This window comes from Schistocerca serialis, chromosome 1 (assembly GCF_023864345.2).
Source record: "Schistocerca serialis cubense isolate TAMUIC-IGC-003099 chromosome 1, iqSchSeri2.2, whole genome shotgun sequence".
Classification (NCBI taxonomy): Eukaryota; Metazoa; Arthropoda; class Insecta; order Orthoptera; family Acrididae; genus Schistocerca; species Schistocerca serialis.
This window is the reverse complement of record NC_064638.1, coordinates 1,132,993,706-1,133,018,028: the sequence shown is the minus strand read 5'-3', so window position 1 is coordinate 1,133,018,028 and position 24,323 is coordinate 1,132,993,706. Positions and strand designations below refer to the sequence as shown.

General features: G+C 39.1%; 1 protein-coding gene across 1 annotated transcript; it reads right to left on the bottom strand.

The window, feature by feature from the left end:
- Positions 1–12,098: 12,098 nt before the first annotated feature.
- LOC126459422 (phosphatidylinositol-glycan biosynthesis class F protein) lies at positions 12,099–13,406 on the bottom strand. The gene has a single exon (XM_050095860.1). It carries the CDS (start codon positions 13,106–13,108, stop codon positions 12,353–12,355), a length of 756 nt encoding a protein of 251 aa, XP_049951817.1. The 5' UTR covers positions 13,109–13,406; the 3' UTR covers positions 12,099–12,352.
- Between the last annotated feature and the right edge of the window lie 10,917 nt (positions 13,407–24,323).

The window sequence follows — 24,323 nt, the reverse complement described above, 5'->3', positions numbered from 1 at the left end:
AAAGAGGTGGAGAGAGATGGATGCGAAGACCTAGGGAAGAACTGTACTGGAACATGAGAACAATATCTGGGGAAATTAGACTCAAAAGGGCAGGGTTTGCTGGACGTATAATTAGGATGAGTATGGACAGGATGATGAAGAGAGTGTGGGAAACAACAGGGAGGACAAGGGGAAAGACAGGAATCTAGTGGGTTGCTGAACTTCGTAAGGACTGGTTGGAATTGGGGATCAAGGTCGAAGGAAAGGAAAATTGGAGAAACAAATACACACCAACCAATATGCTGGAGATCGACGACAGAGAAGAATACAGGGAAAGGTTAGAGTGTCACCAGTGGAGCAGACAGGAGAAAAGGACACTGAAGATCTCGGAAGAAGAGCAGGAGAGAAAAAGAGAAAAAATGATGGGGCCGTAACACAAGAAGAAGAAGAAGAAGAAGAAGAAGAATGTTTAACCATGTACACTGATTACAAATAACGGACTGTTCATACATAAATAAGATAATATTATTCTGCAATTGCACTTATGTTGAATGACAATGAATTGCCATTAAATAATATTTAGATAATAATTTATGCCTTCAGAATGAGGTTTTCACTCTGCAGCGGAGTGTGCGCTGATATGAAACTTCCTGGCAGATTAAAACTGTGTACCGGACCGAGACTCGAACTCGGGGCCTTTGCCTTTCGTGGGCAAGTGCTCTACCAACTGAGCTACCCAAGCGCGACTCATGCCCCATCCTCACAGCTTCACTTCTGCCAGTACCTCATCTCCTACCTTCCAAACTTTACAGAAGCTCTCCTGCGAACCTGCAGACTGATGCCAACAGATGGCATAATATTATGGAAAGCTAATAAGAGAGAAAATTTTAACATTAATAATACTTTCTTCTTTACAATCTTCATTACAAAAATACTATTACATAACTGGATGCTAAATGAAATTATGTTTGACCTCCCTGTACAATATGAAAGCCGGGAAAAACAGCCTCTAGGTGTGCTAGCGGCCTTGTAACTAAAAGACAATTCTTTTCGACTAATGATGTTGTAAGGGATATAAAATATTATACAATATGTATAACATTCACTTACAACTTGTAATAAGAGAAAAAATAATTTAAATTTGCCGATAATGGAAGTAATACATGGCCTTATGTATACGTGAAACATTAACTGATGTTGAGGGTACATACTGGTTGTTCTTCTTATACTAATTGCATGTAGAACATGTCTGTATAATGGTAAATAGGTTAAAATGACAAAGCAGGAAAACAAATAGTGTGAACAACCCTCAAGCACGACCATCTTAGACAGCCGATGACAGACTAATTATAAAGTCATACACAAATATTAACATTAAATTTATAAAAGGGACCAAAATGTACATGCTCAAAAACAACTGAAACATACTCTTGCCAAATACCATACAGAAATTAAAAAACTGCAAATAGTCTCCAGGTATAAATAGTGGCTTTGTAAATACAAGGCAATAGGTTCTGAACTAATGTTATAGTGCAAGATAATGTAATGTAATATATACAATATTTATACAACTTGCAGTGAGGATATAAAAAAATTACAAGCAGATGTAATAATTAATATACAGAGGATCCAGAAAAATGCAGACATTCTTTGATAGTCAACATCTTTGAAACAAAATGACACATCACTCAATTTTGTGCAGTAGCATAGTCCACTGTTTTCTCAACAGATCTTGGCATGCAGTGTAGCAATGAACGAAGTAAGACTGTCGCTTGAGCAACACAAGGCTGTATTGATGTGGTACTGGAAGTACAAAAACATAATGGAAGAACCATTGGTAATGGCGTACTGCGCATGTAACTCAGCCACCACCACGTACAACAATTTATCATATTCTGGAATTTGTTTGAAGCCCAGGGTACTGTCTGGATGTACATAAGGAAAGGTCTGGCCAACCAAAAACATCAACTAGTCAACCTTCCAGCACTTCTGTGTTGCACCATTTTACTCCTCAAAAATCTGTGAAGCAGAGTGCACATGAAAGCAGGGTAAGCCAATCATGCGTACGACGAATTCTGAATGCTGCAAACTGAGAAGTATACATTCCAAGACGGCTGCACAATATGAATGAGGATGACCCGGATCAAAGGATGGAGTACTGCGGTTGGCCTGAAGGCATGCTTCATGAGGACAAACTGTTTGCAAGGATGGTTACCTGGTCTGACGAAGTGCAATTCAAACTGAACCACCACAACTGCATGTACTGGGCTCTTGAAAATCCTCACGTTCATGTAGAGAAATATGTTAATCTCAGGGTTTTAATCTGTGGTGTGAGACATCACTGAGCGGTCTGACTGGAACATTCTTCTTTGAAGGCACTGTAACTGGTGAGGTGTATCATCATATGCTGCAAACGTTGATTTTTCCTGCCACCTATGAGGTGCATGGAAATTAAAGATTTCACATACAAAAAGATAACACTCCACCTCACTACAACAGAGATGTCAGAGCCTACCTGGATGAAAATCTACCTGGACGGTGGATAGGTCAAAGAGGAGCTTTTGAGCATCCACCATCATCCCCATATCTTATTTCTCTTGATTTCTTCCTGTCAGCAGAAGTCAGCTACACTGAATGAGTTATGAGAAACCATAGAGGCATCCCATCGCACCGGCAGTACTGACAGCCATAGTTCAGTGTTATCAACATTGTTTGGATGCTAATGGGGGTTACTTTGAACACACAAAATAACCTTCCCCCCAAGCAAGAATTGTAATGGGTATAATTTTGTTCTGTTAATATTTACTATCAACGAGTGACATTTTTGTGGACCTCTCTGTAGGCCAGTAGTGTCTGGAATACATGATACATAGACCTATGTCTATGTTGCATATTTGACTGAAAGATAAAGTGTAACTTGAAGTCAGTATTATGTATGATGAGCCCAGACACTGTCCTCAATTACACACAGATTTAATGCAAATAGCATAAAGCTGGCACTGATGCTAAATGCCCATTTAACACAGCAAAATGGGTAATTAATGGATTTACCACAGGTTTTTGATTCTGTTTTAGCTATTTATCTGTAAGCTTTATCTCATTATTTAAGTCAACAATTGTGTGTTCTTGTGTCTCTGCCAGAGCCTTTTCAAAATTAATACATTCAGCTTTAAGACTCTTATCAGGATCATCTTGCTTAGTAATCAGTTCACCACTTCGAGCCCTTCAAACTAGCTTTTAAATCCTCCTTTAAATTCACCCATAGTGGCCACCGAATTGCTCACCCCAGCTTCTCAAAAATTCATTCAAACCTTGCCCCTATGTTTCTTGTTAGTATAGGCATACAGTGACCACAATAATAAACATACTGTTGCAGAAGAAGCTGAGTAGCACTTTGGTGTAGTGGATATGATACTAAACGGTTGCATGGAGGGTCGTGAGTTCAAAACTCACCTGGACTGTACCATTTTAATTTCTATATTCGGTTCGAGTACATTCTAGAAGTATCCACAAATGTCAAGAATCATTATACTGGAATGTTCTGTAGCTGTATATATGCTGTATGTGTTCTGGCTGGAGGCAGTTCGCTCCACACTTTTGTATGTGCAAGTACTGAATAAACCTACGTTAAGTGAAGTTAGTGTTCGTCATTCATCTAATTACACCGTCTTCTATGTGACATTATTGTGGTGGAGGTGCTGGGTATTGGAACTTGTGATTGTGAACATTATCAACGACACAGTGGCTCCCATCAGTCCATGACTGAGCCGCCGTTTACGTGGCGAGAAACCTGAGTTCAAGCCTTATTCAACAGATCACTATCTATCAGAGACAGAAGAAGCAACTGTGTGCCACCACATGCGACATCCTTTTGGGTTCTCTGGTGACGATGGCCAATATCCAAAGAAGGGGCTGTAGGTATGGGGGATGGGATGACACCGCGTGCTTGGCTAACATATTTTTCTACTTGGAAGGCACAGCCAAGCTTTGGCTGAATCTTTAGCTCAGTTTCATTGCTACTGTTTTCTTCTTCCTTACAATTAACTTGTGATTTCCTCTGATCATCTTGCTCTGTCTCTCCTCACACAGCCAAATCATTTGCAAGAACTAGTGTACTCCAATCTCCGAATTTCACATCTTTAATTTATTTAACAATTATATCCATGAGTGTAAGGAAAAGTAGTAGAAATAGTGCATTACTATGCTGTACACCTCTCTTTGTTCAGAACCATTCCCTACTGCTTTCAAAGTTTCCACACAGCTTGTAGATCTTTCAAATTAAATCACTACAATCAGATATTTCCCATTTTTCCACTACTTTTCCATTAGTTGTCTAATGGTGAAAACTAGGTCAATTGTTCCACTGAAACCGTGCTGTTCCTCTGCAAACTGGTGTCCTATCCTCATTCTTAGTCTCTTCACTATGATCTTTTCTAATAGTTTGAGAAAGTGTGATAGCAGTGTATCTCCTCTATAGTTTGACATATCCTACTGCACTGATTTGATCACTCCTTTTTTCCAGTCTTCTGTTTTTTTTTTTTTTTCCTTGATATTACTCCTAGTGTATGATATGGCCAATGAAGACCCTATATGTTTGCTGCTTTCATCATATCTGCAGATAATCCATTTAATCCTTGTGACTTTCCTTCTTTAATAAGATTTAAGGCATTTTCTATTTCTGGCACTGTAAGTGGACTTCCTTCTTTTTCTGACTTGTAAATAGGTTCACTAACTTGATGCTTCTCTTCATAGTGGCCTTTCAATAACTTATCAAAATAGTTCCTTATTTCCTCTCTTATTTTTTCTACCTTCTGAACTACAATAACATACTCTGTTTCAATTACCGTAACACTAGAACTGCTCAGCGACATTTCTGTTGCACTGAATAAACCAAGTGCTGTTGATTGCTACACAGTGTTGGTAATCTTCATTCTGTCTGCTGCTGCAATGCAGATATGAAACTGTAGGTGAGCACCTTTGACAGAGCAAAAAAAGGGAATAAATAGGCAGTGTGAAGTAGTGCAGTATGACAAGAGATTGGAGTTCCTGATGGAACGAAGTGGGAAGTAGATCCTACTAATATTACAAGTTTGGAAGACATGGACAGCAAATTATTCTTCAGGAGAACTCTGGTCCTTCTCCATAAGCGGAAAGGTGTGTCATCAGTGATTCTCCCTCAAGTGCTTGGCAACTGTTTGTTGACGAACCTGATCACAAACACATTAAGAAATGAACTGACACATGGGTGCAATGTGTGATGGTATGTGAAGGATGGTTATTACTGTTAGAAGAGCTTGGTGCATTTCTTGCTATTCTGCTTGTTAGGAGTGATGCAAACAAAAGAAAGATTCAAGATTGGAATTAAAATACATGGTGAAAGGATATCAATGATAAAAACTGCTGTGACATAGCTACCCTCAGTGAAAGTGAAAAAGAATTACAGGATCTGTTCAATAGAACGAACAATCTGAGTACAGAATATGGACTGAGAGTAAATCGAAGAAAGATGAAAGAAATAAGAAGTAGCAGAAATGAGAGCAGTGAGAAATTTACCATCACATAAAAAGCAGATTAGCAGTGGCAAAAAGAACATTCCTGGCCAAGAGGACGAAAAAGAAAAATTCGGAGTAGGTATTTAAAATCCATGGAGAAGAAATAAAAACTTTGAGGTTCGCCGATGACATTGTAATTCTGTCAGAGACAGCAAAGGACTTGGAAAAGCAGTTGAAAGGAATGGATAGTGTCTTGAAAGGAGGATATAAGATGAACATCAACAAAAGCAAAACGAGGATAATGGAATGTAGTCAAATTAAGTTGGGTGTTGCTGAGGGTATTAGATTAGGAAATGAGACACTTAAAGTAGTAAAGGAGTTTTGCTATTTGGCGAGCAAAATAACTGATGATGGTCGAAGTAGAGAGGATATAAAATGTAGACTGGCAATGGGAAGGAAAGTGTTTCTGAAGAAGAGAAATTTGTTAACATTGAGTATAGATTTAAGTGTCAGGAAGTCATTTCTGAAAGTATTTGTATGGATGTAGCCATGTATGGAAGTGAAACATGGACGATAAATAGTTTAGACAAGAAGGGAATAGAAGCTTTCGAAATGTGGTGCTACAGAAGAATGCTGAAGATTAGATGGGTAGATCACATAACTAATGAGGAGGTGTTGAATAGGATTGGGGAAAAGAGAAGTTTACGGCACAACTTGACTAGAAGAAGGGATCAGTTGGTAGGACATGTTCTGAGACATCAAGGGATCACCAATTTAGTATTGGAGGGCAGCGTAGAGGGAGACCAAGAGATGAATACACCAAGTAGATTCACAAGGATGTAGGTTGCAGTAGGTACTGGGAGATGAAGAAGCTTGCACAGGATAGAGTAGCATGGAGAGCTGCATCAAACCAGTCTCAGGACTGAATACCGCAACAACAACAACAACAACAACAACAATTTGTAATTTTGTTCTGGAAGACGTACTTTAAAAACCCTATCAGGGAAAACCACAGAACAATGAGAGCATTCCCCTGCTGGGATCCATCTGTATAAATAACGATAAAACTATGGTACATACTTAAAATAGACGAAAACAAAGTTGTAAAAATCATATCTGGAGTACAATTTTTCGGGTACTGCGTCAAGCTTAAAATAACTTTGGGCCTCCGAAGACACCAAGGTGGTAGTGTGTTCCATCCTTGGGTGTGGATTTTCATACCCGAGAGATCCAGATCCTTGAAGCAAGCCATAGCACGTATACCAAATGGCTGAGTCGCTTGGGGCCGATTCCTGAATGGTCATTTGAAGGCGGGTTGGATCACTGAACTAAATGCCAATGACAGGGGTGATGCTGACATTTTCAGTGCCTGTCAAGCCAAAAGGTTACGTTGCCGAATCCAGAGTGGTGTTTCACCAGCCTCTGCACACAGGCTCTGAACCGGGCTGGTCCGAAAGGCTCCAGTCGATATGCAAATGCCCGCATGGTGGACAGCATCTAACATCCGGAGGTAGGATGGACGCGCCGATCCATAGACCATGCTGCCATAGTCTAAGTGTGATCGAACAAATGCCCTATAAAACTGTATGAGGTGGGACCTGTCAGCTCCCCATGTTTTTCCGCCAAGGCATTTCAAAATGTTCAACAACCGAAAGCCTTTTGTTTGTAGGTCTTTCAGGTGTGGAAGCCATGTTAATTTCGAGTCAAATAATAAACCCAAAAAGTGCACTGTGTCTTGAAAAAGTAAAATACGGTTCCCCATTGTAAGCTCTGGTTGGTTAAAACTCCAAGGAGCACAATTAAAATTGACAGACACAGTCTTCTCAGGTGAGAACCAAGAACCAGTTGTCTGGGCCCAGGTTTCCAGCCTCCTAATGGTCAGTTGTAGTTGCCTCGTCGTAACATCAGAGGAAGAGTAGAAGATTGCAAAGTCATCCACAAACAAGGAGCATTTGACAGGGCTCCTGACTGCAGAGGAAATGCCATTGATAGCAATTGCACACAATGTGGCAATGGGGACACTGCCCTGGGGCACACCATTCTCCTGAACATAGCAGTCAGACAAGGCATCGCCAATGCGATAACTAAAACACCTGTCCTCAAGAAAGGATTGGATCAAAAGTGGCAGGCATCCACGTAGTTCCCATTCATGAAGTTGGCGAAGGATGTTGTACCTCCAAGTAGTGTCATATGCTTTTTTGAGATCAAAAAGCACACAAACTAAATGGTTTCGGCATAAGAAGGACTCCTGTATCGCCATCTCCAGTAGAATTAAGTTGTCAAGAGTGGAACGGTAGCACCTGAAATCGCACTGGGAGCAGCTCAGGTAACCTCGGGACTTGAGCAGCCAGACAAGGCAGCGGTGGACCATGCGTTCAAGAGTTTTACCCATACAACTAGTAAGGGCGACATTCCAATAACTGTTAGGGGCGCTACGGTCCTTACCCAGTTTCCAAAATGGAATTAAGATTGCCACCTTCCAAGTCATGGGGTACTGTCCGTCAAACCAAATCTGATTGAAATGAGAGGAGCTGACCTTTCGCTTCAGGGCACAGATGACGAAGCATGGTATAATGGATCTCATAAGGTCCTGGAGCAGTGTCTCTGGCTGCAGATAAAGCTGATTCCAGTTCCCACATGGAGAATGGAAGGTTGTAGACTTCTTCATTACGCGAGAAAAAAAGAGAGCTTCCTCATCTCTGCAGTCCGACGGAATACCTGAACAGCAGGAGCTTGTCTGGATGACTTAGTAACAATATAAAAGTGTTCAGCTAAAACGTGAGCCATCTCTTCTGGCGTGTCCACCACGACCTCATTATTTGACAAGGCCGTAAGGGGATGAGGACTACTCTTGCCTGAAATCCGTCTTATTGATTCCCAAATGTGCGCAGCGGAAGTGGACCGATTAATGGAAGTCGTGAATTCCCTCCAGGAAGCCCTCTTCCGTTCTCTGATCACTTGCCTTGCATACCTGAAGATTGTCTGTAGTTGGACACCGTTTGAAGTTCCAAAGAGCTGTCCGTCTGGCCAAAAGGAATCTACCAGTATCAAACACAGACCTTAATTTCAGGAAGACATTTCTAGAATGCACGTTTGGTAATGGAAATGGGCTATTGGAAAACCTGAACAGAGGAGGATGAAAGCGTTTGTGATGTGGTGCTACAGAAGAATGTAGAAAATTGGGTGCACTGATATGGTAAGGAATGATATGATTCTCTGTGGAAACAGCAAGGAAAGGAATATATGGATAACACTGACAAGAAGAAGGGATAGGATGATAGCACAACATTTAAAACATCAGGGAATAGCCTCAATGGCACTAGAGGGTAACAATTGTAGAGGAAGACAGAGATTAGATACACCCAATAATAGCTGAGAACGTAGGTTGCAAAAGGTTGGCACAGGAGAGGAATTTGTGGTGGGTTGCATCAAACCAATAACAAGACTCAGAAAAAAGAAACCACTACACATTAAGAAATGCACTGAAACAGAGGCATATAGAGTGTTGGAATGTGACAAATTTCATTATTGTTAGAAGAGCTTGATAAATTTCTTGATATTCTCTGTTAGCAGTGCTGTGAATCCAAAGGATCTTCTTTGGTTATAGAAGTGGAGAACACAATTTTACAAGTCTGTGATATCACATATTTGTTCAGAGGAATTATGAGGCTACTCAGGTTTGATTTCATGTCGTCACAGTTGAAGCAATTAAAAAATAACAATTTTGCTCTCATGTCACGTGTACAGAAGAGATTCATAGCCAACTGTCAAAGCATGTACATTCCATGTCCATATATTTGCGTCCATGAGCAACTGTTCCTGTCCAATTGTCCACACTGGTCCACTCTGTTCATGGCTTTAAAGTACGGTACTACAGGACATTCGACAGAGATTCAAAATATATGCTAATTGATTTTCCATATCTTGATAAAGGTGGAACTCGTCCACATGGTAGACATCTTGGTGACTTCATAATGAAAAAGCCTGTAGGTCCATATCTAATTAAAGGAAGAAATGTTGTGTGTGACAACTTCATCTCAATTTTACCAGCACAACATCTGAAAACAAAAAGACAAGCTTGCTTGGTACAGTATAGAAAATTAGAAGGGAAATGCCTCAGTGCACGAAGAAAGCTCACAAGGGCTTATGCGAAAAAGTAGCTTCGAAAACCAATAATATGAACCTTACAATGTATCAAGGAAAGCCAGAAAAGAAACTGGAACTGACAAAGTCAAAGCCTGAAATAGTTACATGCTACAAGGAAACTAAGTACGGAGCAGATGTGGTTAATCAGATGGTTTTCTTGAATGCACTGAAAGTTGGTGGAATAAGACAGCCTACTTATACTTTTTATAATAATCTAGATTTAGCTTCAACGGTGCTTGGATAATCTACAGGGGGGGGGGGGGGGGGGGGGAGGAGCGCAAAATCCCTTTCTCGAGCTCACAAAGGAACTTGCCAAAGATTCTGCATAAACCAGGGTCAGAGCTCTTCCTATTCACATTGAATCATCAGATGTAGGTGGAAGTTGCCGCCGATGCCAGGTGCGAAAACTTTTCAAATCATGGAAAAGTGTGCCTTTTGCGACAAAACAATTTGCAAGAAAAGTGCTGTTACAGTTTCCTACACCTACGATGGCTGCAGAACTGAAGACAATGATGATTTGTAGGTATCTAAATGGAACATATTTCATTACACAGACTATACTGTTCAAAGTGTTGAACTATAGTAAACTACGGTAAGAGAAGATCATCTATTTTCTATTCTTGCTTATGTGTCGCAAAAATCATTTTGTACTGAAAACTTTTTCACTTGGTTGCATTTCTATAAAACTACAAGATATCTTCTTCAAATTATGAATAATTTTCAAGAATTTGCATGTCTCAGTAGATCTGCACAAAAATTAAAAAAATACTCAGTTTTCATTTTGTTACAGGAGAATCTTTTAAAATAAATTGCATCTACCATGACAATTCAATGATTAGAATTAAAACAAAGTAACAAACCATCGAAGTGACTACTCATTACAGAAACACTTAACCTCTAAAATAGAGAGATTACAGACAAGCTGTAAACACATCGACGATGGCTTTAGGGTTTATGAAAATTTCAGTAGTTCTAGTGGTAGCCTAATATCCTCTTTGTCTGATCTTCCAGTCTTCAATATTTTGTAAAGCATTTTTTAATTCCCTTTAGAGTCCTAGTTTTTTGTGAAAGCTTCTCAACTCTTATCACTCTCTTCCTTCAGAATTCTCCAAATAATTCCATATCTCAATATTTTTCCTCAAGGTCAGTAAGGTTTTAGTTTCAATTTTTCAACATTCTTATCTCTTTTTACTGTATTTCAATCTTTAACAGCTGCTTTTATTTTTTTCATTTCACCAGCCAGTTTTCTTCTCATTTACTCTTCCTCTTGTTTTGCCTCACACTTCTGACACAGATCTGTGTTAGGTATTAAAGAATCTATCAAGATTTGAGTATGGGAACGATTAGCCGGCCATGATAGAGGCTACATCCTCGGTAATGACTGGGAACCTGTAATTACTCTGATTAAGAAGAGGAAGGAGGTATCCCACAATGGACTAACTTAGAGAGTAAGTGGGGGAACAGCTGTGTTGCCACCAGCACGTATATCTGAGTGCAAACTGACGGCGGAGCAACATGTCTGTGAAGGGAGATGCTAGGTACAGACAGCACAGCGAAAGCATTCCCTCACATTTCTTTTGTTTATAGGCCCTACAGTACAGTTCTATGTATCTGCACAGGGATTACCATCAGATTTATTACATTATGTGGTTTTATTGTATTTAGCTTTTTCATTTTTGTACTCAAATGAGTGTTAAACTTTTAGTGAACACAGACATCATGGTGTGCCACAACCAATATTTTGCATTCACATTCATTAGATTCACTAACTAAAAACAATATTTTCACCTTCAGATCTTTGCTGCAGTTTAGTCTGACACTACAATTTAGCTTTGGGAGGGGGACACTATCCCATTCTAGCCAATTTCTGTTATAAAAATACTCTGCAAATAACTATTGTTCCAACATAATTAATTCAACTAAAATCAATGAAATCACAGAGGCCAAAAATAAGCAGAACGTAATGGCATGGAAAGATATCATTGTGACCGGTTCAGCAATGATGGAATCTGGAATGTAGTCGATATGTACCACTAATATCAACACTATCCTCATCATAGACGTTTTACGAAAATGTTGCCTGCCCATATAACAGATGATAATTCTGGGGAGGGACTTCTGTTTGTGGTGTGTCTATCATGACACAATATTATTTATTTATCAGATGAACCACCTTTGTTATGTGGTACCACTGCATGATATGCACATCATATGAAAAAACTGTACATATCATCTAAAAAAATACTTACTTGCATTCTGTTGACACATTACAACATGTCTGCTACAGCTGACGTCAGACTGTTTACAGACTACCTGTACAACAGGCAGCATGTAATTGCACCGCAATCATCAGAGATTTATTACACGACACGGTTTTACTGTATTCAGCATACACGATTCGCAGTGGGTAACAAAGTCTGGTCTTGAAACAAATTAAAGGTACGAACAACGCACCATGAAACTCAATACAGACTCCTACTCTTTCTGGTTTCAATGTATTTTATTTTATGTAGTCTTCTGCTGTATTACTTTTAGTAATAAATTACTACAATAAAGACATTTTTCTGATATTAACGTAAATATGTTACAACACACATAAGTACATAACTACAAAAATACTTTCGAATAGACTATGCATATAGTAATTGATACATCATACATAGAAAATAAACCAGGAGTCATCAGACAGAGTTTGCTACATTCATAATTACGGTGCAACACTTTGTTGGAAAAGCTTAACGAAGCTTTCGGTTTGATTTAGGCAGTTTCTTGGCAATATTTGGAAACAGGCTACATACCATCACGATATTGCCAGTAATATAACCTAGTAAGGCTCCAACACAACAAGGAATTGGCCATTCTTGCCAAGGCCGGTCCCAATCTAATGGAATAACAAATGCCCCAAGCCAAGCTCCAAGCAGTGTGAACTGTAAGTTTCTTAGCAAAAGCTGTCCAACAGCGTCACCTGCTGGATGAACACCAAACAATAAATTCACAGCTGCTTGTGACTCTAGGTGCAGACAAGATGGAAATATTGTCAACACCGTTAGCAATGAGCTAAACATAAAAGTCTCTTCATGTTTATTGAACAATTCAGCACCAAATAAGATTGCTATGGCAAAGTATACTGTAAGCATTACAGTAACAATTACAATACAGTTGAACACTTCCTTCACACTTGTTTTTGTCACTGGCTTTTTACGCTGACCAGTAAAGTACTTGTCTTCGTATCTACCAGAAAAGACATCTTTTTTTGAAACATGGAAAATGCCAATGACGTATTTCGTGCATTCAAGGACCGCAATTAAACCTATTACAGGATAAAAAGTTAGTTTTCCTATGGAATAAACGTAGTTCGTTAAGAACAATGCACTTACTAAAATAACAAAATACACAGATGTGCAGCTCGCATAAAACGCCGCTAATCTGCATGTACTTGGGTCATCTAAAATAGAATTTGTCTTTATGTTCATTGGGTATTTCGATGGCATCCTCAACAAATATTGTGATTAAGATTCGTTGTCATTTACAATTACTATGTCAGTAGCAGTCATCACTGTTTCTGCACGGCATAACCTCACTCCACTCATCACATTCCTTTCCTCCTAATACTCACAAGACACAACAAACTTCTGTGATGTAAACACATAAAGCAAAGCTCTCTTTAGATAACCAAAGGCGTTTCATAACGCACGAAGAGAATACAGCATGGAGGTAAGAATTCTTACGGGTCTAACGTAACTGTCGCGACACTTAGTTTCGATTTTTTTCCTATTGCGCCAGCAGCATGCCAAGCGCACAGTAAGTTAAACTTTCGAGATCGGCGCGATCGTGAACAGGAAAGCGAATAATAGTTGTTTATTTTTTGTTTGTACAATGGCTTTTACAAATGGGATCGTAGCGTAGCGCAGTAGATTGCAGTAACAACAAGAAGAAGATACCACGGCTGTCTTTTTTTAGGTTTCATAAGGACCTTGAGAGATGTACACCATCGTGTTACTAAACCGTATCGTCAGGATTCGCTTGCAAACTATATGTATATTGCTGATTAATTGTTTCGTTTTAGGAGCAGAAAATGGCTAGTGAATAGCAGACGAGAAGATCTTATGAAAAAAGACAATGTTTACCCTTATAATACCGGTAATGTGTTCTATTTTGTCCGCTACACGTCGAACCAAACCAGTTCATAAATGAAGACAATAGTGAACTAGTGTGGAATGCAGTTAACCACATCGTTTGGTATTCCAAATAAGCCACCTCAACTGACGATGAAGAGGAAATTGACACAACGTTTCGACAATCCGTCTAAAGCTGTAAAACACTCCTATAGCACAGAAGCAGTCAGTTCAACTCTCCATATATCAGTGCCCGATTCATCTGAATCGTCAACACCGACCTGCTTTGACGAAGTGGTAAAATTAAGCGCAGTTATTCGTGTCTAAAACAAAGCATGTGGAGAATCAGAATGTGCAGATCGCTAGACTTTGTACAAAACTGTTATGGGACAAGTAAAGTGCCTATCATTTTAAGTACAGACAGCAACAAAAACTGTACCAGAAGGATCAAGTGAAGAAGGACAAATAAATTTTGAAGGTTCCACCTTTTGAAGCAGAAGATACAGCATTTCTCTGATACTGATAAAATAGTGCATATGTCATTGGATAAAAAGTCTCTTATGGCAAATTTACCATATGAGAGCACTTCTGACAATGTTATTGGCTTTGAGGACTTGGGGTTGACACACAGTATATTTCTCCCACTATCTGGCAGTTGCTATCTCAATTAGAATAATACAAAGATGAAGGTCGTACTTGCGGTAACACGCGTCAATGACTAAAACACAGTAGGCCTATGGAATGACAAGTAGGTCCCCGATCGCTTTTGCATGTAGAGGTACATGTCTGTGCTTCTTATGTGTGAATCTATGTGTTTATATTCCATTGACATCAAAGTGGTAAGCTGCAGTTCTCTCCAACGTCACAAGTGTTTCTTCAGGATTGTGTTGTAACTTGCCACTGGATTCATGATTTTTATCCCTACTTGCGCGTAATTAAGAATAATTTTTAGAAACATTTATGTCTTCTGACATCACAAAAACTCTTGGAGGGAAAACAATGAATTAAATATTTCGTAAATCACGTAGGAAACGGATGAAAACAAATATCATGCTCACGACGCATCTGAAGTTCTCCTTTCTCACCGCTTGGAGCGCTAGTGTCGCTCCAGCTGTCAAACGGTAACAGCTTTTACAGCCATGGAGGTAAAAATAATTATTCTACCTCCATGTTCACTGCAGTGAGTGTCGTGACTGTTATGTTAGACCAATGATCTCTATACTAAGTATGGAGATCACTGTGTTAAACTGTGAAATGGCCATGACGTCGCAACCTATATCGGTATCACAGTCTAGAGTGATCGAAGCTGCAGGAGCTGTGTATAGACTTTGGTGATCGTTCAGTTTGGGATCTCTTCCTCTTGGATGTCACACTTCATGCCAGTGGGGATGTATTACGCGTTAAGAGGAGGTTACAAAATAACCTCTTGCCGCGCTCTCACGCGTTTGAGGTCGTCTGGCCTGCCGAGGAATGACGTTACTGGACAGTTACTGTTTTGTTCCTTGCTGGCCACGTTGTTCTTTGAGGTGCCGTGTTCTCGCTTACTTGAGATTAGTTCGTGGTCTGTGGTGTATTGCGGTACAAAGTCATATTTTTTGAAATCTCGTGAGTCGTTCACATTATTTTCCGAGTGGAATGAGCAGAAACACGTCGTATTGTGCTGTTGCTAAGTGCGGTAACTGGGCATAGAACCGAGGGCATTCTTTACCATGGGTTTCCGAAAGACTTAACTCCTATATGAATGGATGTCTTGCTGTATACGAGAGAAAAGGGTCAATATTAAAAATGCAAGAATATGGGTCAAACATTTTCGTCCACAGGATTACAAATGGGACAGGCAAAATGAGTTATTGAGATTACCTATAGAAACGTTGGAGAAATCAGGTACAGTTCCATCTCAAAAAGTACCCAATGCGTATTAAAATTAACCCAGTGCTGTGACATCAGAGAAAGAATACGACACAGTAACATTACACAGTGCAGAAGAGGGCTCTCAATACATTGAACGTTTTGTCTCCCAAGAAAACAAAACTGGACAAGATACTTAACAAATAAATTCCTTCTTATCGTATCGTTATAAGCAAGAGCAAGAAATTAAGGATTTGAAGAAGGAACTGGTTATGTGAGGAGCAGGACTGCATTACTGGAGGAACAAAATGCAGCTGTGGAGAAAGCTAAGAAATGCGGAGTATCTTCCAAAATATCTGTTCCTAACAGTAAGAGGTGGAAAGGACATTAAGAATATACCGTCTCACAAGGGAACCTCCCCATCGCACCCCCCTCAGATTTAGTTATAAGTTGGCACAGTGGATAGGCCTTGAAAAACTGAACACAGATCAATCGAGAAAACAGGAAGAAGTTGTGTGGAACTGTGAAAAAATAAGCAAAATATACAAACTGAGTAGTTCAAGGGAAGATAGGCAACATTAAGGACGATGGGAACGCAGGAGCGCCGTGGTCTCGTGGTAACGTGAGCAGCTGCGGAACGAAAGGTCCTTGGTTCAAATCTTCCATAGAATGAAAAGTTTAATTTGTTATTTTCAGCTTATGTTACAAACTCTTACGTTTTCATCACTTTTTTGGGAGTGATTATCACATCCACAAGAAAACCTAAATCGGGCAAGGTAGAAGAATCTTTTTACCCATTCGCCAAGTGTACAAGTTAGGTGGGTCGACAACATATTCCTGTCATGTGACGCACTTGCCGTCACCAGTGTTGTATAGAATATATCAGATGTGTTTTCCTGTGGAGGAATCGGTTGACCTATGACCTTGCGATCAAATGTTTTCTGTTCCCATTGGAGAGGCACGTCCTTTCATCTACTAATCACACGGTTTTGCGATGCGGTCGCAAAACGCAGACACTAAACTTATTACAGTGAACAGAGATGTCAATAAACGAACGGACAGATAATAACTATACAAAAATAAAGAAAGTAAAATTTTCAGTCAAGGGAAGACCTGAACCAAGGACCTCTCGTTCTGTAGCTGCTCACGCTACCACGGGACCACGGCGCTCCTAAGCTCACATTGTCCATTATGAAGCTTATGTGGCCCATGGACTACTCAGTTTGTATATTTTGTTTATTTTTTCACAGTTCCACATAACTTCTTCCTGTTTTCTCAATTGATCTGTGTTCAGTTTATCAAGGCCTATCCACTGTGCCAACTTATAACTAAATCTGAGGGGGGTGCGATGGGGAGGTTCCCTTGTCAGTATCAAAGTGTAATGAGTGGTTTTTCATATGATGTATGCCAACATTACCTTACAAATATCTTGTGGCCGCCATTCTTCAAGGGATTTGTTGCAGTGGAGCTGCTATACAGTGCCACTAGCCTGTGATGTGAGACTTCTTCGTCTTTTGCGATGGGAGGATACTGAAAGAGAACTCTGACCCATTCAAGTTACTAAAAGGACATAGTGTTTATTGTGCTACTTCTTCTGTATTATAAGCGTAATGTTTCCACTGCACAACTTCATTTACTTTTGAGGGTGAAACAGATGTCTCTTACCTGGTGGCTCAAAATAGATCGCAATATGTATTCATGCACTGATTTGACGTTACCAAATGACAGTTTTTACATAATTTGCAATTGTTCTGATGTTGACATCGTTGCCTGCGCCCTTTCTTCTATGACTTCCAAGGGACCGACAATGTGGGGTAATGCTCGTTTTAGGGTCGGCTGTACAATGTCCGGTTAGCAGCCGGTTAATCTCTGTTCCCAAAGTAGCACGAAAAACGTGTTTTACGAACCCGTAATAATGCCTAACCAGAGAATAAACTCGGGATAACTTAAATGGCGATGTTTGGCCGATTAGAGAGCTTAACTGGGGAATAAGAGTTCAAGATGGGAGGAATCGTGACAGATACAGTTGCAGACAGCAATGATGAGATTTTGTCTGAACAGTTAATGAGAATAAGGAAGGTGAAAAAGATGAGACTTCGCCTTTTCCGAATTTATGTCCAGCATTTGCTTATCAAAGGGAGCCATACTTCGTCTTTTCCAATCTTGTACATGAGAAGCTGTAGCATATGACAGACAGGTGAGACAGTTTCTCTGTTTTGTAAAATAATACTGTTCTGTCGTGTTATTTATGTAAATCAGCCACATTAAAATGGTCTTATTTATCTGGCGTGTGTTTCATTTGCTGCAGCAGTGAAAAGGACTGTTTTATTTTATTTAGCAGTGCCTTAATAGACTTTACCACATCCAAGAACTACACCAGCTATGGGTACTATTGTATTAACAGATGTCTCAGGTTTAGACAAAAACATTGATTTTTCGTGTAGCAAAACGTTTTGATGAAACGGAGTGTTCTAATTTCATTCAGTCACGTTACTTCAATAGCAGGCAGAAAATGTTGTTCCACTCTGTTTTCTGTTAGGAATGATCCTTTTTGTAAACATCACAGCAGTGTCAGGACAACTTTCGACCTTTATTGAAAATATTAGGATTACAGGCCCATTAAAACAAACATTGACTCCCACCTACCACAATTCACTGAAGCCTGTGAACTATCTGTGCTTACTCAAGCTTAATTACACTCTTTGACTGCTACTGACGAGTTTACTCGTCATGCTGCCTGCCTCTCCCTGGGTGCTAATGAGGAGTTCAGTCGCAGCTGCTGGTTTCCCCGAGCACTGTTGATGAACTAAGTCGCATCTGTTTGCCGTCCCCTGAGCGCTGATGACAATAACTCACACACGCCACTACCTCAATGCTGATGATGAGATAAGTCACACAGCACACTTCCTGCCCCACGTCTCAGTAACGTTTCGCAGTTCTGACCGCTGGCTTGTCATCCGATTCCCTGCCCGTTGTGAGCCTAGGATTCGCACTATAGTTTCCTGTTCATCGGAATTTACTTCAGTGTTCTTCGTTTCTTGTATTTTACAAAGAAAATGGCAAGAAGTCGTTTGTGCACTGAGGAAGAAATCATAGAGATTTTTACGAGGAGCGACAGAGGGGATGAACTACTAGATTTTGATGAAAGTGATAGCTCTTCCACAGAAGGGGAAAGCTGCAGTTATAAACAGTTCATATCAGCAGTGGTGTCAATGCAGACTCATGTTTCAACGAGAGATGTTACTTGTTCTGAATCTTAAGATTCATAAAGTGATAGTGAAACGCTTATGAAGATCTCAGGTCTTAGCGATATATTTCACTGGAAAGAAAATAATTTTCGGCCAGTTTATCACGCATTTCATGATACGATGTCAGTACAAGTGTATCAGATGTGGAATGAGCCAAGTATTCGATCAATTTTCACGTTATTTTTTTTACAGAGGAACTGATGAAATATGTATCTGTGAAAACGAATCGGTTTTATTTATTCACCAAGGAGAATATTCCAGAAAAGGTTTTATTTATTCACCAAGGAGAATACTCCAGAATCAGTGTATTCTAGAATATCAAAGCGTAAATATACTGGATATGAAGAAATACATTATTTCATAGCTGTTTGTCTTCTCATTCATTAGCGAATACTGACCAGATATTTTCTTCTAAATACTCCAATTTTAGTGAACTGATGTGAAGAGACCGCTTTTTGTTACTTATGAGAATGTTACATTTCAGTGAAAACTCTGCCAATACTGCAGGAGACAGGTTATTCAAAATTAGAAACATCATTGATAAAGTTGGTACAGCTTTCCATTTTGCATTTAATCCACATCAGAAACTCTACATTGATGAAAGTTTGTTATTATTCAAAGGACACTAATCTTTCAGACAATTCATTCCATCAAAATGTAGTTGATCCGAAATAAAAACATTTTTGTTATGTGATTTTAAGACTATGTCTTATATTTCATTGTCTATACAGAGACATCAACAGAAACTTAGTTCCACAATTTGGGGAAAAGTGGTGAAAGTCACTACACTAACAAGGCTCTATTTAAATCTTGAACATACCCTCTACCTCAATAATTGGTACTCAAACCCAGACTTATTTTCCTGGCTTTATTGTTATGTGATGAATATGTGTCGTTCTGTCCATAAGCACAAACGCAACACGCTGAAACTTCAGATGAGACTGAAATGAGGATATATTCAATTTATGTGTACTAATACAATGCTTAGGCAACGGCCTTGCCACAGTAGATACACCAATTCCCATCAGACCACCAAAGTTAAGAGCTGTCAGGCGTGGATGGCACTTGGATGGATGACCATCCAGGCTGCCATGCACTGTTTCCAATTTTTGGGGTGCACTCAGCCTCCTGATGCCAATTGGGGAGCTACTCGGCCGAATAGTAACGGCTACAATCAAAGAAAACCACCATAACGACCAAGAGAGTGGTGTGCTGACCACACGCCCCTCCAATCTGCATCCTCAACAAAGGATGAGCCGGCGGTCGTATGGTCCCGATGGGTCACTTGTGGCCTGAAGAAGGAGTGCTTGCTTTTCAATACAATGCTTGCTATAAAGTGTTGTGATAAAATAGAAGTGTGTATGTCGACCACATGTAACGCCACAGAAATGATTGCCATGGGAAAGACTGACAGGAATACTGGAGAAAAAATTAAGAAACCACAAAACATTGAAGAGTATAAGTTGAAAATGGGAGCAGTTGACCATTCTGATATGCTGCTTAGCTCTGTTGGATGTGTATGGAAAACAATATAGTGGTATGAGAAGTTATTTTTCCAGGTTCTCGATTTGTGTGTTTCAAACGCTCATGTCCTACAAAGGTCACTACCGCATTGTAAAATGCAGATAGCAGAGCTTCATCTGTCGCTGGTAAGGGAACTTACGGAAACGTATGTATCAGAGCGCAGAAAAGCTGGCAGGGGAAGGTGTTCTGATGATAATCCTCTAAGGTCTGTGGAAAGGCATTTTCAAAACATTATAACAAGCGAACATTCAAAGAAAACTATGCTAACACGTAGTTTCATTGTTTGCTGGAAATAGAAAGTGCATCGAGAAAGCAGATATGAATCTCAAACTTGGGCTAGGTTCCACTGTCTGTAGTACCCTGTTTAGAAATTTACCACATAAAAACGAATTACTAATAGCAGCACAGAATTAATATGACAATGCTGTCGGAAAAACCTCAAAAACGAAAAAATTATAAAAAGGTAAAACACTTTACACAGTGTATCTATTACAGGTAAAGACTCTGACTGCGGATGACTAAGCACTAATTTTGTTGTATTCTCAGAAACAAATAGTAGGCTATGTGAAATTTCCAAACCATCACGAAACGAATTTAACAAAGTGAAGTAAAATTGTTCTTACTGTTGCTCACAGTAAATTCTGATGTTGTAGTGCGATATGAATGATGATGATCTGTATGTCTTTCTCCTATAAACGACCTAATACGACTTTCTGAACAACAAAAACAGCGTACAGTAATCTGAATTCTATGTATTCGTTCTTGAGATAGTACTGTGAGGAAACAATAGAGAAATGTTTTAAAGGGTATGCAAGAAAGGACAGTAAAGTATTGAGGTAAATCTAACGAATCACGTCACTTTATGCATAATTTAAAAAAAGTGTGTAAAAAAATTACAAGCAAGATATAATTCTTAATGTTGGACAATAGTTTTAACGGTTCACTTTGATTCTGTATTAATTCATCTGCAGAGAAACTATGTGGTGAGAGCATTTATTCTGTATCAGCTGTGATAGGGTACAGTGCTTTGTACAGAGTCGTAGTCGGTCCAGGAATATTGAGCACAGAGTGGATGGGGTAGCGAGGGCTGCTCTGGCCATAGCGGTGGCTCGAGGACCAGGAACTTAAAGCAGTTAGCCAGATTATGCCGTGGGCCGCAGTGCCTCAGAGTGCCAAGCAGATAGTGGACCTCTACCAGTCAAAGAGTTAACACAGCAGGATTAACAGGAAAGTTAGGATTTAAGGAAATGGTGATGCCTCCTCAGCAATGGAACATATCTGTTGTGTTTCTCAGTTATCAATATTATCCATATAATCCCATCCATATTTATCACAAAGTAATAGCTGTATATGTGTTACAGGAGCAAACCAGAAATCTAGATTATAAATCTACATAGTTATAGCACATCGAAGAAGTACCTGGGATGCTATATTTTTATCTTTCCTTGAATATCAAATTATTTCCAGTGTCCTCCTTTATTTCTAATTGAAGCTAGCTGAAGGAAGCTTAAACTGAAAAATATTATATTGCACATCTGTGAAGTACCATTTTTCTGAAATCGATTGTTAATTATGACTGTTTAATGTAATGAAAAGTTTGATAGTATTCTAATGTCCAGATTTCACTCAGCCACATCTATAGCAGAAAATGTTGTTCACCCTTATATCCCATTGGGACAAAAACTTTACATCTTTTAGTAAATGGCTGGCTGAAGTGGCCGTGCAGTTCTAGGCGCTACAGTCTGGAGCCGAGCGACCACTATGGTCGCAGGTTCGAATCCTGCCTCGGGCATGGATGTGTGTGATGTCCTTAGGTTAGTTAGGTTTAATTAGTTCTAAATTCAAGGTGACTGATGATCTCCGAAGTTAAGTCACATAGTGCTCAGAGCCATTTGAACCACTTTTTTTTTTTTAGTAAATGCTTCAGAGCAAAGTAATTATACACCACCTAGAATTATTCCTATAAACATATAAATTATTTGCGCTTACTCAAGCTAGGTTTAACATATAAAATTAAGAGCAAAATAAGTCTTTTTAAGGAAGCTATAGGCTATGGTTGTTGTGTTTTTCAGTTATTAGTATTATCCACATAACTACATCCATATTTATCACAAAGAAATTATGCTCTGTGTGTCATAAGAGCATCTTTATTTCTCATTCAGCTAACAGGGAATCTATAGTTATTGAATCTACATCATCACAACAGTGAAGAGAGTGGTTAGCAAGTTATGTTTTTAAATTTCTCTTGAATAGTCGAACAAGTTGTCTCACATCATTCTCTTTCTTTCTTTCGGAAATGACTCTGTTCCTCCAATGAGGCACCTACTACTGACACTCAAATATTTTGCCTCTGATTATTTTTTTCTTTCCCTTGGAGAGTACTGAAAAGGAGGCAGCCAGCAGGATTATTAAAAGGACGTCTGTGACAGTGGACAACATATACAAGAGACAGTTTTGTTAATTATTTCAGTTCTCTGGTGTAATTTAGAAAAAATTAAAAACACAGGTATATGTAATAATATACTTTTATTCTGTAATCATTTGCTTAATTTGTATTTTCTGATCCTAATTTTGAACTTTATGCTCTTTTTTTTAAACTAATACATTTCTTATCCCCTTCTCTGGTTCTTGACATGCAACTATTGAAGCAGCACCATCTGCAACTCTGCTAATTCTTCCACATTTGAGAACAGGTATTTTTATTTTGAAATCAAAACTGACGGTTTAAGCTGAAATGACTGTAGAAAACGAAGAACACAGTGAAGGTGTCATGCCTCCAGTTACTTCCCCTTTCCTCCCAGATTACATGAAGCTACTAAAGATAAATGCAAAAGCCAAATTATGAATGAAATAGTTACTGTTCTTAAAATATTTAGGATGTGAAACGATAGCAAATTTCAGTCTGTGTATGTACCATATGTACATTTCTACCTCAAGATTATAAAGAAGGTTATGGTTGTTTATTGTAAATGTTGGGATCTTATTTTTCATATATATGCTCAATATAATTATTAATAATCACATCACATCATAGAATATATACATCCAATAACTGAAAAAGAGGATGCACAGTGTTCAGTAATTTAGCAAAGGTACTTCCTGTAGAGATCCCTAGATACTGTAATTAATTAACTACCCTTCTCAACATAAATACAACAGCAAGATAGCCAGTAACACCTCTCCGGATTGTCAGTCAAATCAATCTCAATGACGCTTGTGTCATCACAGTTGGAGACTCTAGAGAGACCAACTATTTTACAAAGGAGACCGCATTTCACAGTTGCCTCTATATTATGTTCCTACTAGGACTCTGGTGTCCTTCCCTTGACAACTTTATAAAACAGTAAATTTAGTTGAACATGTAAGTATCTTACAAATTTAGTTAAATGTTTTGCGCTAATGTTTTCACTGAATGAGACCACGGAAGTTTCCGTTTTCTACTACACTCTTGACCTCGTTTACAGTATCAACCAGCCTCAAAATATTCTCAAACGAAAAATTTTGCGATCTGGAATGCTTTTTCTCTCACTTTAGATACGCTATTTCTACATCTGACGACTAAAGTAAATACTAAATGACGTACTCGAACCCAATGTGCTCTTAAATTGTTGTCAACTTAACTGGACAGGAACACTATTCCGGAAATAACTAACCTGTGAATAAAATTGTGTCGTACAATGCGCACTCCAAGTTATCTGCGGTTAGCCTATTCCTCGGTTAGCTATCCCTGGATTTAACAATAGAGTAAATATCTCTGGAGTGAGCATTCACATGCGCAGAACAGATTTTTTGTTGTCAACATACATTGCCGGCCTGGTCACGTGTTTTCGGGACGTCGCGTGTTTGTCTGTATAGCGCCCTGTGTATTTCGAATGTTACTACATCCCTAGTATAGACGAATTCTTTTCGTACTTGTCGTGGATTATTTATATATGTTTTACAGACATTTTAACAGTATCCATTTGATACTG